The 13,847-nt window shown below is 47.0% G+C and overlaps 1 protein-coding gene across 1 annotated transcript in view; it reads right to left on the bottom strand.

The window, feature by feature from the left end:
• Nucleotides 1-542: 542 nt before the first annotated feature.
• The window catches only part of HIBADH (3-hydroxyisobutyrate dehydrogenase), a 109,864-nt gene continuing 96,559 nt past the window's right edge, over nucleotides 543-13,847 (bottom strand). Inside the window, exons 7-8 of the mRNA XM_075271462.1 lie at nucleotides 2,957-3,113; nucleotides 543-1,268 (exon numbers count right to left, since the gene is read on the bottom strand). Coding sequence (XP_075127563.1) covers nucleotides 1,110-1,268; nucleotides 2,957-3,113 — 316 coding nt within the window. The 3' untranslated portion in view covers nucleotides 543-1,109. The remainder of the gene's footprint in view (nucleotides 1,269-2,956; nucleotides 3,114-13,847) is intronic.

The following is a 13,847-nucleotide window of genomic DNA, read 5'->3' as shown; positions in this document are numbered from 1 at the left end:
CACACTGTTCCACGTGCCGGAGGATTAGATACGTGCCTCAGCACACAGTAACACACAGCAGAGGATTAGATACACGGCTCTACACAGAGTACCACATATTAGAGTTTTACTCAAGGTTTCCCTAGCAACCCAGCCATTTTTATTCACCGCTGTATGTCAGCTTTAAAGGGGCAGGGCGCTGTGGATGACACGGTTACACAAGGTCACATACACACAGCTTTACTCCACGTATCCATAACAACTGCAGGTTTTTCACGGATATCCAAAATGAGATACACATGATGCTTATGGACACACACAAACGATATACAAAATACACCAGTGCAAAACTGGACAATTCTTATGGGGCCACTACACAAACAAAAAATGAAATATACCCCTGCGAAGCCAGGTCCTCCTGCATATATATATATATATATATATATATATAAACACTATACACACACACATATACATACACACACACAATATAAGTTTAGAGCTAAATATATGGATCTTTGTAACATGTTCTAACAAAACACATATACATTGTGAAATGGGTGTGAGAGGCAAAGTTTATTAGGCATATACATGGAAAGGATGGTTTTCTCCCACCTCCTGCTTTCTTCCAGGAGTTAGTACAGCATTGGTGACGAAAGACAACAGAAACAGTTTGCTATATTTGTTTATTAAAGGAGACCATGATACTTCTTGTCAGAAAAGTCCAGAAAAATTCCTTAATACCAACATCTGATAAAACACGTAACAGACGTATAGTAGATCACATACAGACACTCCTTTTCCTAAATACAACATGATGTGTTGACAGCTGTATAAAAAATGTAGCTCTCTACTGTGACCCCGGGATCAGTACTGTAACGGCTGAGTATAGGGTAAGTAGACATTAGGGCAGGTTCAGTAACCTTACTGTACAGCAATTCAAAAAAATTGCCTATGTACTTCTGAAACATTTTGTAACCATTGAAACAGTATGTAACAACAGGATTGTGGTGTTCAGGACATCGCTTTCGCAAAGTTTTTTTTTTTTTTTTCTTTGTACGGTTATATGTTGCTGTATTCTTTAAACTTTACCGGTTAGTTCTCCCCCCAAGTATCTTCTACAGCTGTGCTCACAAATTTTCTTCTTCACGTAAAAACTGGAAGACGGAGGAGAAGTCTTTCTGGGCATAGCCCTTGGCACACATGAGTCTGTACACCTGGTGTGAGAGCGATCCCAGGGGGGTTGGAGTCTTGGTGTTTGTGGCAGAGTCTTGGGCTAAACCCAAATCCTGTCATAAAAATAATCAGATGGTGTTAGATAATGTACAACATAGATCGTACATTGTATCAGATATTATTCTTCCAAAGCACAATTTTATGGAACATGTGCAAATAATTCCATGTTAGCTTACATTATATTGTAATACTTTCTCCTGGGAACCCATCATTAATGCTACCTTGTGTCCCATTGTACCACTTACAAGGAAAATTTAATAAAGCGTAAATAAGACTAAGGCTTTACTATCTTAAGAGGTGAGGGTTCACTTCTAGTTTGGCAATTTTAAGTGGGAGACCAAAGATGGCCATATGTAGGTGAGTAACGGTACAACACGGTATTTGTTCAAAGTCATGTCTATTGCACTGATGTGAGGATTGTCATATAGCCATTGATGTGTTTTCCTTGCAGATGTATAAGGGTGTAATTGTAGCTGTGCACGGGTGATATAGGACGAGATATTCAGGCATGTCCCGTGGTGTGACCCCATGCTGGCTAAAGAGGGATGCTTGGGTTATGCCAGTGCAAAAGCATGTTGTGCTAGAGAGGCCTTTGCATCTTTTAGATAAAAGTTGGCAAAAGACTACGTGACTATGCTGCGAAGAGTCTGTTTGGATTTCACAGTCCCAGGAAGTAGCTACTGCATCATGAAATGCCAGAGGTTTATTCTATAAGTCAGGAAGGAAGGGTCACCTGTAGGATCAGGAATGACACCCATTCCTGCAGGATAACTGCAGTTGTGTGTGAAGCATGTTGTTCCTTATGTTATATTGTTGTTACAATATAGTACAATCAAGCCCAGTAAAATTTCGTTTCCAGTATAGGAATGTCTGGAGGTTCCCTTTCTGATACGACTACATTACACCACCAGCTCTGTGCAGGGCAAGGCCACAGAGATCACAGCTGGAGTATTTACAACTGTACCTCAGACCATCCCTGCTTAGTGGCCTCAGCGGCCACAGGAGAGTAGCCGGTGATATCACTTGCACAAGTCATTGGTTCCTTTCCTGTGGTGGCTGAGGTCACTGATTGGCTCATGGTCACATGTGGTATTACATATGATTAACAATGATGCCTGGGCACCAGACTCAATAGAGCTACACTTACTGAAACAACCAGAGAGCAGGTCTTGGTGAAGGTCATCTCCAAACACATATGGCAGCATGGTAGTGTTACATAAATGGTCGATGAAGTCTGAAGGATAATGTTCCAGTGGGCTATTGTCTACATGACCTCAATGAATGGGATACAGATACATAAAGCTATGACCTACATTCACTATAACTGTACTGCTATATAAGAGTAAGATCACTATGCAGTAGACTAGTGGCACACATGATAGCAGAACACAAACATTATCAACTCTTGTTATGGTTTAGGTTTATTTTTTTCTTCAATTGAAAAGCAGCACATGGACAGACATAGGATCTCAAATCTCTGTACATTCTTATTATGCGCCTGCGAGATCAGAGTGTAATGTATTCTAGCAGAACTGAAAAAGTTGTTTAATGCACATTCAATATGATGGATTGTACAATTCATAAGAATAACCTCTCGTCTCGGGGGAACCCCTCTCTATTAGAAAGGTCACCCAAAAGCACTCAATTGATTAAACACTTTATGATTCCCTAAACATAATAAACCTAGTATTGCCAATTTAATAAGCTTGTATATACAGGAGCAATTTGCATAATAATCTACCTTTGCCATAAGAGTTGTTCCAAATCCTCCCTGGTAATTATTGCCCGAAGGAACGCCTTCCATCACCCCAGGAACAGGATTATAGGTATCACTTGACCAACATCGTCCAGAGCTCATGTTCAGGATTTTGGCCAACAGCTTTGGGTCAAGCCCTAATCTATAAAGGGTCAAGGAAAGCATATTAATGTCCAAATGCATCCAGACACGGATGAATCGTTTTACACACAAGCAATACAATGTCATTTTTCACTCTTTATTAGGTGTCCAAAAATGGTGGAGCATTGATATGAAAGATAGGCTAGCCAATATAAATTAAAAGGCATAAATCCATCATCATGTTATGCTTCTTTGTTTACAACTTCTATTTAAAGATTTAGCACATATGCTACACAGCGACCACAGGGGTTTCATTAGAAGGCTAAATAACCACAGCAAATGTGGAAGGAGTTTATTCCATCTATGGAACAAAAAAAAAGCATATACCATAATACTTGTCAAAAAAGATAAAAAATATAAATATATGTAAAAATTATACATTATAATTAGAGATGAGCGAACACTAAAATGTTCGAGGTTCGAAATTCGATTCGAACAGCCGCTCAATGTTCGTGTGTTCGAACGGGTTTCGAACCCCATTATAGTCTATGGGGAACAGATACTCGTTAAGGGGGAAACCCAAATCCGTGTCTGGAGGGTCACCAAGTCCACTATGACACCCCAGGAAATGATGCCAACACCTCTGGAATGACACTGGGACAGCAGGGGAAGCATGTCTGGGGGCATCTAACACACCAAAGACCCTCTATTACCCCAACATCACAGCCTAACAACTACACACTTTACACACTCAATACCACCTCTCTGACAGTAGGAAAACACCTTGAAACATGTGTATTTGGCACTTGCAGTGAGGAGAGCTTGTCACCAGCAGTGAATTTGGCCCTTGTAGTAAGTTGAGGTTGGCACCAACATTTGTTTTGAAAATCAGGGTGGATTGAGCCTCTAACAGCAGAGTTTGGGCAAATTCATGGTGGAGGGAGCCTCTAAAAACCCCAGTTTGGACCAATTCATGGTGGAGGGAGCCTCTAAAAACCCCAGTTTGGACCAATTCATGGTGGAGGGAGCCTCTAACCAGCCCAGTTTGGGCAAATTCATGGTGGAGGGAGCCTCTAAACAGCCCAGTTTGGACCAATTAATGGTGGAGGGAGCCTCTAACCAGCCCAGTTTGGACCAATTAATGGTGGAGGGAGCCTCTAACCAGCCCAGTTTGGACCAATTAATAGTGGAGGGAGCCTCTAACCAGCCCAGTTTGGACCAATTAATGGTGGAGGGAGCCTCTAACCAGCCCAGTTTGGACCAATTAATGGTGGAGGGAGCCTCTAACCACCCCAGTTTGGACCAATTCATGGTGGAGGGAGCCTCTAAACAGCCAAGTTTGGACCAATTCATGGTGGAGGGAGCCTCTAAAAACCCCAGTTTGGACCAATTCATGGTGGAGGGAGCCTCTAACCAGCCCAGTTTGGGCAAATTCATGGTGGAGGGAGCCTCTAACCAGCCCAGTTTGGACCAATTAATGGTGGAGGGAGCCGCTAAACAGCCCAGTTTGGGCAAATTCATGGTGGAGGGAGCCTCTAAACAGCCCAGTTTGGACCAATTCATGGTGGAGGGAGCCTCTAAAAAACCCAGTTTGGACCAATTCATGGTGGAGGGAGCCTCTAAACAGCCCAGTTTGGGCAAATTCATGGTGGAGGGAGCCTCTAACCAGCCCAGTTTGGACCAATTAATGGTGGAGGGAGCCTCTAAACAGCCAAGTTTGGACCAATTCATGGTGGAGGGAGCCTCTAACCAGCCCAGTTTGGGCAAATTCATGGTGGAGGGAGCCTCTAAACAGCCCAGTTTGGGCAAATTCATGGTGGAGGGAGCCTCTAAACAGCCCAGTTTGGACCAATTCATGGTGGAGGGAGCCTCTAAAAAACCCAGTTTGGACCAATTCATGGTGGAGGGAGCCTCTAAACAGCCCAGTTTGGGCAAATTCATGGTGGAGGGAGCCTCTAACCACCCCAGTTTGGACCAATTCATGGTGGAGGGAGCCTCTAAACAGCCAAGTTTGGACCAATTCATGGTGGAGGGAGCCTCTAACCAGCCCAGTTTGGGCAAATTCATGGTGGAGGGAGCCTCTAAACAGCCCAGTTTGGGCAAATTCATGGTGGAGGGAGCCTCTAACCAGCCCAGTTTGGACCAATTAATGGTGGAGGGAGCCGCTAAACAGCCCAGTTTGGGCAAATTCATGGTGGAGGGAGCCTCTAAACAGCCCAGTTTGGACCAATTCATGGTGGAGGGAGCCTCTAAAAAACCCAGTTTGGACCAATTCATGGTGGAGGGAGCCTCTAAACAGCCCAGTTTGGGCAAATTCATGGTGGAGGGAGCCTCTAACCAGCCCAGTTTGGACCAATTAATGGTGGAGGGAGCCTCTAAGCAGCCCAGTTTGGACCAATTCATGGTGGAGGGAGCCTCTAACCAGCCCAGTTTGGACCAATTAATGGTGGAGGGAGCCTCTAACCAGCCCAGTTTGGACCAATTAATGGTGGAGGGAGCCTCTAACCAGCCCAGTTTGGACCAATTAATGGTGGAGGGAGCCTCTAACCAGCCCAGTTTGGACCAATTAATGGTGGAGGGAGCCTCTAACCAGCCCAGTTTGGACCAATTAATGGTGGAGGGAGCCTCTAACCATCCCAGTTTGGACCAATTCATGGTGGAGGGAGCCTCTAAACAGCCAAGTTTGGACCAATTCATGGTGGAGGGAGCCTCTAAAAACCCCAGTTTGGACCAATTCATGGTGGAGGGAGCCTCTAACCAGCCCAGTTTGGGCAAATTCATGGTGGAGGGAGCCTCTAAACAGCCCAGTTTGGGCAAATTCATGGTGGAGGGAGCCTCTAACCAGCCCAGTTTGGACCAATTAATGGTGGAGGGAGCCTCTAACCAGCCCAGTTTGGACCAATTAATGGTGGAGGGAGCCTCTAACCACCCCAGTTTGGACCAATTCATGGTGGAGGGAGCCTCTAAACAGCCAAGTTTGGACCAATTCATGGTGGAGGGAGCCTCTAACCAGCCCAGTTTGGACCAATTAATGGTGGAGGGAGCCTCTAACCAGCCCAGTTTGGACCAATTAATGGTGGAGGGAGCCTCTAACCACCCCAGTTTGGACCAATTCATGGTGGAGGGAGCCTCTAAACAGCCAAGTTTGGACCAATTCATGGTGGAGGGAGCCTCTAACCAGCCCAGTTTGGACCAATTAATGGTGGAGGGAGCCTCTAACCAGCCCAGTTTGGACCAATTAATGGTGGAGGGAGCCTCTAACCACCCCAGTTTGGACCAATTCATGGTGGAGGGAGCCTCTAAACAGCCAAGTTTGGACCAATTCATGGTGGAGGGAGCCTCTAAAAACCCCAGTTTGGACCAATTCATGGTGGAGGGAGCCTCTAACCAGCCCAGTTTGGGCAAATTCATGGTGGAGGGAGCCTCTAACCAGCCCAGTTTGGACCAATTAATGGTGGAGGGAGCCTCTAACCAGCCCAGTTTGGACCAATTCATGGTGGAGGGAGCCTCTAACCAGCCCAGTTTGGACCAATTCATGGTGGAGGGAGCCTCTAAAAAACCCAGTTTGGACCAATTCATGGTGGAGGGAGCCTCTAAACAGCCCAGTTTGGGCAAATTCATGGTGGAGGGAGCCTCTAACCAGCAGAGTTGTGGGAAAGCAGGGTGGAGGGAGCCTCTAACCAGCAGAGTTGGTGGAAATCAGGGTGGAGGGAGCCTCTAACCAGCAGAGTTGGGGGAAATCATGTTGGAGGGAGCCTAGTATTAGCAGAATTGTGCAACGCTTATGGTGGATGAGTATGAGGATGCGGAGGAATTGGAGAGGTTGAGTACAGACATGGAGTTTCATGTTGGGGTGCTTTACACAGGTGGGCACAAAAATGAAGGCTCTATCCAGTGGTGGTTCATTTTTATCAAAGTGAGCCGGTCGGCACTCTCAGCTGACAGACGGGTGCGCTTGTCAGTGATGATGCCACCGGCTGCACTGAACACCCTCTCAGATAGGACGCTGGCGGCAGGACAGGACAGCACCTCCAAGGCATATAGGGCAAGTTCAAGCCACAGGTCCAACTTCGACACCCAATACGTGTAGGGCGCAGAGGGGTCGGAGAGGACAGGGCTGTGGTCGGAAAGGTATTCCCGCAACATGCGCCTATACTTCTCACGCCTGGTGACACTAGGACCCTCCGTGGCGGCACTTTGGCGAGGGGGTGCCATCAAGGTGTCCCAGACCTTAGACAGTGCGCCCCTCGTTTGTGTGGACCGGTGAGAACTTGGTTGCCTACTGGAGGAACTGCCCTCCCTGCCGCCAACGTCACATGCTGGAAACATCTCCATCATATTCTGCACCAATTGCCTGTGGCAAGCATTGATGCGATTGGCCCTCCCCTCTACCGGAATAAAAGACGAGATGTTGTTTTTATACCGGGGGTCAAGGATAGCAAAGATCCAGTACTGGTTGTCCTCCATGATTTTGACAATACGCTTGTCGGTTGTAAAGCACCCCAACATGAACTCAGCCATGTCTGCCACAGTGTTAGTTGGCATGACTCCTCTGGCCCCACCGGAAAGTTCAATCTCCATTTCCTCCTCATCCTCCATGTCTACCCATCCGCGCTGCAACAATGGGACGATTCGAAGTTGCCCGGAAGCCTCCTGTATCACCATCACATCATCGGACAACTCTTCTTCCTCCTCCTCCTCCATTAAATGCAGTGAAGCGGACAGATGTGTGGACCTACTCTCCAGCTGTGACGGATCGGATGCTATCCCTAACTCCTCTGTGTGATCTGAGTTATCCCTGATGTCAATCAGGGATTCTCTCAGAACACACAAGAGCAGGATTGTAAGGCTCACCATCGCATCCTCAGAGCTCACCCTCCTTGTGGACTCCTCAAAGACCCGTAGGATGTCACAAAGGTCTCTCATCCATGGCCACTCATGGATGTGAAACTGAGGCAGCTGACTTTGTGGCACCCTAGGGTTTTGTAGCTGGTATTCCATCAAAGGTCTCTGCTGCTCAACCACTCTATTCAACATCTGAAACGTTGAGTTCCAGCGTGTGGGGACGTCGCACAAAAGCCGGTGTTGTGGCACATGCAGGCGTTGCTGGAGAGATTTTAAGCTAGCAGCGGCTACTGTCGACTTGCGAAAGTGGGCGCACATGCGCCGCACTTTCACCAGTAGCTCTGGAACATTGGGGTAGCTCTTTAGGAAACGTTGCACCACTAGGTTGAAGACGTGGGCCAGGCATGGAACATGTTGGAGTCCGGCAAGCTCCAGAGCTGCTACCAGGTTCCGGCCGTTATCACAAACGACCATGCCTGGGCCCAGGTGCAGCGGCTCAAACCATATTGCCGTCTCATCGAGGAGGGCATCCCTCACCTCGGAGGCAGTGTGCTGTCTGTCCCCCAAGCTGATCAGCTTCAGCACAGCCTGCTGACGTCTACCAACGCCAGTGCTGCAACGTTTCCAACTCGTAGCTGGGGTCAATCTAACAGCGGAGGAGGAGGCGGTGGCGGAGGAGGAGGCGGTAGAGGAGGAGGAGGAGGGGGGTGTTCTTCTCGTGTCCCTGCCAGGAATGTTAGGCGGGGAGACGAGGTACACCGGGCCAGTTTGGGAAGCAGTCCCAGCCTCAACTACATTCACCCAGTGTGCCGTCAGTGAAATGTAGCGTCCCTGTCCGCATGCACTTGTCCACGCGTCGGTGGTCAAGTGGACCTTTGTGCAAAGCGCGGAACTAAGGGCCCGCCTGATGTTGAGTGACACGTGCTGGTGCAAGGCGGGGACGGCACACCGGGAGAAGTAGTGACGGCTAGGGACGGCATAGCGAGGTGCCGCAGTTGCCATCAGGTCCAGGAAGGCGGGAGTTTCAACAAGCCGGAACGCCAACATCTCCTGGGCCAGCAGTTTAGCGATGTTGGCGTTCAAGGCTTGCGCGTGTGGGTGGTTAGCAGTGTATTTCTGCCGCCGCTCCAATGTCTGAGAGATGGTGGGTTGTTGTAAAGAAACGCCTGATGGTGCCTTTGATGGTGCAGGAGAAGGAGATAAGACAGGACCAGGGGAGGATGAGGTAGAAGTCAACAAAGTGGCGGAGGCAGATGAAGTGGTGTCCTGGCTCGTCCTCTGGAGTGCATCGCCAGCACAGTCAGCAGTGGCAGTGGCAGAGGCAGAGGCAGTGGCAGAGGCAGTGGCAGTGGCGTGAACGGCAGGCGGCCTTTGTCCTGCCGTTGCTGCCTGCCACTGATTCCAGTGCTTGGATTCCAAATGACGGCGCATTGAAGTGGTGGACAGGTTGCTCTTCTCAGAGCCCCTAATCAATTTCGAGAGGCAAATTGTGCAGACAACACTATATCTGTCCTCGGCGCATTCCTTGAAAAAACTCCACACCTTCGAGAAACGTGCCCTCGAGGTGGGAGTTTTTCGGGGCTGGGTACGAACTGGAACATCTTGGGAGATTCCGGGTGTGGCCTGGCTTCGCCTAAGCTGCTGACCTCTGCCTCTGCCTCTAGCTACCCTTTTTGGTGCTGCACCTGCCTCAACATCCACACTACTTTCCCCGCTTGACATCCCCCCTGTCCAGGTCGGGTCAGTGTCCTCATCATCCACCACTTCCTCTTCCAACTCCTGTCTCATCTCCTCCTCCCGCACAATGTGCCGGTCAACTGGATGCCCTGACGGCAACTGCGTCACATCATCGTCGATGAGGGTGGGTTGCTGGTCATCCACCACCAAATCGAACGGAGATGGAGGAGACTCTAGTGTTTGAGCATCTGGACACAGATGCTCCTCTGTTAGGTTCGTGGAATCGTGACGTGGAGAGGCAGGTTGAGGGACAATGAAAGGAGCGGAGAACAGCTCTGGGGAGCAGGGACAGTTTGGGTTATTGTTCTGTAAAGCTTCGGAATTTTGGGAGGAAGGAAGACAAGACTGTTGGGTAATAGGAGGAGAGGAGGCAGAGTCTGACTGGCTGCTGGACAATGTGCTGTAAGCGTTCTCTGACAGCCATTGCAAGACCTGTTCCTGGTTCTCGGGCCTACTAAGGTTTGTACCCTGCAGTTTAGTTAATGTGGCAAGCAACCCTGGCACTGTGGAGTGGCGCAATGCTTGCTGCCCCACAGGAGTAGGCACGGGACGCCCTGTGGCTTCACTGCTACCTTGCTCCCCAGAACCATTCCCCCGACCTCGCCCACGGCCTCGTCCACGTCCCTTTCCGGGAGCCTTGCGCATTTTGAATTCCTAGTTAGAAATTGGCACTGTATACCAGTAGTAAAAATTGTGGGTGCACGTAACCCCAATATATTCTTTGAATTACCAGTCAGAAACTGGCACTATATGGCAGTAGCAAGAAATGAGGGTATTTGTATTCCCAATATATTCTTTGAATTCCCATGGCACTGTATACCAGTAGTAAAAATTGTGGGTGCACGTAACCCCAATATATTCTTTGAATTCCCAGTCAGACACTGGCACTATATGGCAGTAGCAAGAAATGAGGGTATTTGTATTCCCAATATATTCTTTGAATTCCCAGTCAGACAATGGCACTGTATACCAGTAGTAAAAATTGTGGGTGCACGTAACCCCAATATATTCTTTGAATTACCAGTCAGAAACTGGCACTATATGGCAGTAGCAAGAAATGAGGGTATTTGTATTCCCAATATATTCTTTGAATTCCCAGTCAGACAATGGCACTGTATACCAGTAGTAAAAATTGTGGGTGCACGTAACCCCAATATATTCTTTGAATTACCAGTCAGAAACTGGCACTATATGGCAGTAGCAAGAAATGAGGGTATTTGTATTCCCAATATATTCTTTGAATTCCCAGTCAGACAATGGCACTGTATACCAGTAGTAAAAATTGTGGGTGCACGTAACCCCAATATATTCTTTGAATTCCCAGTCAGACACTGGCACTATATGGCAGTAGCAAGAAATGAGGGTATTTGTATTCCCAATATACTCTTTGAATTCCCAGTCAGACAATGGCACTGTATACCAGTAGTAAAAATTGTGGGTGCACGTAACCCCAATATATTCTTTGAATTCCCAGTCAGACACTGGCACTATATGGCAGTAGCAAGAAATGAGGGTATTTGTATTCCCAATATACTCTTTGAATTCCCAGTCAGACAATGGCACTGTATACCAGTAGTAAAAATTGTGGGTGCACGTAACCCCAATATATTCTTTGAATTACCAGTCAGAAACTGGCACTATATGGCAGTAGCAAGAAATGAGGGTATTTGTATTCCCAATATATTCTTTGAATTCCCAGTCAGACACTGGCACTATATGGCAGTAGCAAGAAATGAGGGTATTTGTATTCCCAATATATTCTTTGAATTCCCAGTCAGACAATGGCACTGTATACCAGTAGTAAAAATTGTGGGTGCACGTAACCCCAATATATTCTTTGAATTACCAGTCAGAAACTGGCACTATATGGCAGTAGCAAGAAATGAGGGTATTTATAACCCCAATATATTCTTTGAATTCCCAGTCAGACAATGGCACTGTATACCAGTAGTAAAAATTGTGGGTGCACGTAACCCCAATATATTCTTTGAATTCCCAGTCAGACACTGGCACTATATGGCAGTAGCAAGAAATGAGGGTATTTGTATTCCCAATATACTCTTTGAATTCCCAGTCAGACAATGGCACTGTATACCAGTAGTAAAAATTGTGGGTGCACGTAACCCCAATATATTCTTTGAATTACCAGTCAGAAACTGGCACTATATGGCAGTAGCAAGAAATGAGGGTATTTGTATTCCCAATATATTCTTTGAATTCCCAGTCAGACACTGGCACTATATGGCAGTAGCAAGAAATGAGGGTATTTGTATTCCCAATATATTCTTTGAATTCCCAGTCAGACAATGGCACTGTATACCAGTAGTAAAAATTGTGGGTGCACGTAACCCCAATATATTCTTTGAATTACCAGTCAGAAACTGGCACTATATGGCAGTAGCAAGAAATGAGGGTATTTGTATTCCCAATATATTCTTTGAATTCCCAGTCAGACAATGGCACTGTATACCAGTAGTAAAAATTGTGGGTGCACGTAACCCCAATATATTCTTTGAATTACCAGTCAGAAACTGGCACTATATGGCAGTAGCAAGAAATGAGGGTATTTGTATTCCCAATATATTCTTTGAATTCCCAGTCAGACAATGGCACTGTATACCAGTAGTAAAAATTGTGGGTGTATATAGCCCCAATTCTATTGCTAGGGGACTTGCAGGGTATTTCTGGGGTGAAGGTGGGGGGGCACACCGTTGGAACGGGTATCGGGGGTATATATCGGGTATACGGGAATACACTGACAGTGTATTCCATTCAGGATCCTGGGAAAGCTGGGTTGCGGCGATTGAGCCCGTCAGTGCCACGTTACACTGACAAGCTTCTCCCTGGAATTTAGCTCTTATAAGAGCTGTTGGTTGTCTTCTCCTTCCTATCTAGCCTGTCCCTGCCTACCCAGAATCTAACCCCTAGCTAACTGGACGGAAACCTCCGTCCCCGGTGAATTGCAAGCTCAGAATGACGCGAACCTGGGCGGCGCTGTTCTTTTAAATTAGAGGTCACATGTTTTCGGCAGCCAATGGGTTTTTCCTACTTTTTTCAACGTCACCGGTGTCGTAGTTCCTGTCCCACCTACCCTGCGCTGTTATTGGAGCAAAAAAGGCGCCAGGGAAGGTGGGAGGGGAATCGAGTAATGGCGCACTTTACCACGCGGTGTTCGATTCGATTCGAACATGCCGAACAGCCTAATATCCGATCGAACATGAGTTCGATAGAACACTGTTCGCTCATCTCTAATTATAATATGAGACTTCATTATGGCAACCAGTGAAGAAGCACGAACTTAGTCCTAACCAACAAGCTGTGTACATAGGACTAATCACCCAAAGTCCCTGCAGATATGGGTTCAGCATGCGCTGCAATATTACTATACTACACTACACTACAAGAGAATGGAGCACCTCACTTTTTTGTTTGTGTGATTCTGATTCACTATCATATGATGTTTAAGTATAAGGATGTTCCGTAGGGGCTCATAGTATAATGGTGATGTATCATGGCTCTGTACAATTGCAGGGCTGCCATTGAATGGTTTTGCACATAATGTTTTTTTAATTTCTGAAGAATCAAGCTTAAGTACTACAAAATAATACTCCAAGACAGTGCTCACGTATCCAAACCCATGTCAATGTAGGCAGAAGCTCCAGAGGACCCAGTAGTCTCTGTATATATATACGCTGCTCATGAGGCCTGCTCGCATATGACCACAACAGCCAAGTCCACAATTACTAGCATCACCAAGTGATAATGCCAGTATTATGACAGGTGTCAGCTGAGGCCTCTGACTTACAGTGCCGTAACCACACAAGAGCATGACAGCCAGTAAGGACAAATGGGACTGCCGTGCAGCATCTTCCCTAGATCACTAGAGAATTGAAGAAGCAAGTACTGATTGTTTTCTAACTTAGAGCTGAACAAGTTGCACAATCTTTGTAAAGTGGTTCTCCATTGTATTTTTTATTGACTTAAAAAGAGGACCTTTAACCTCCACCACCAATTCGGGCTCTTAGCATCTGTGAATAAGTGCTGTTTCACCAATTCCAGCACAGCCCCCACCATTCCCAGGCAACAAGCACAGGCAGTTTTGGTGCCTGATGTGCTATATAAGCTCTGTAATCTCAGAAGGGCAGTGTCAGGCAGGGGGTGTGATTCAGAGCTCTAATCAGAGAGTGTCAGAGCTCAGAGTCACCCCCCTTGT

This window comes from Leptodactylus fuscus, chromosome 4 (assembly GCF_031893055.1).
Source record: "Leptodactylus fuscus isolate aLepFus1 chromosome 4, aLepFus1.hap2, whole genome shotgun sequence".
NCBI classification, from domain to species: domain Eukaryota; kingdom Metazoa; phylum Chordata; class Amphibia; order Anura; family Leptodactylidae; genus Leptodactylus; species Leptodactylus fuscus.
The sequence above is the reverse complement of the archived record's forward strand: the minus strand, read 5'-3'. Positions and strand labels throughout refer to the sequence as shown.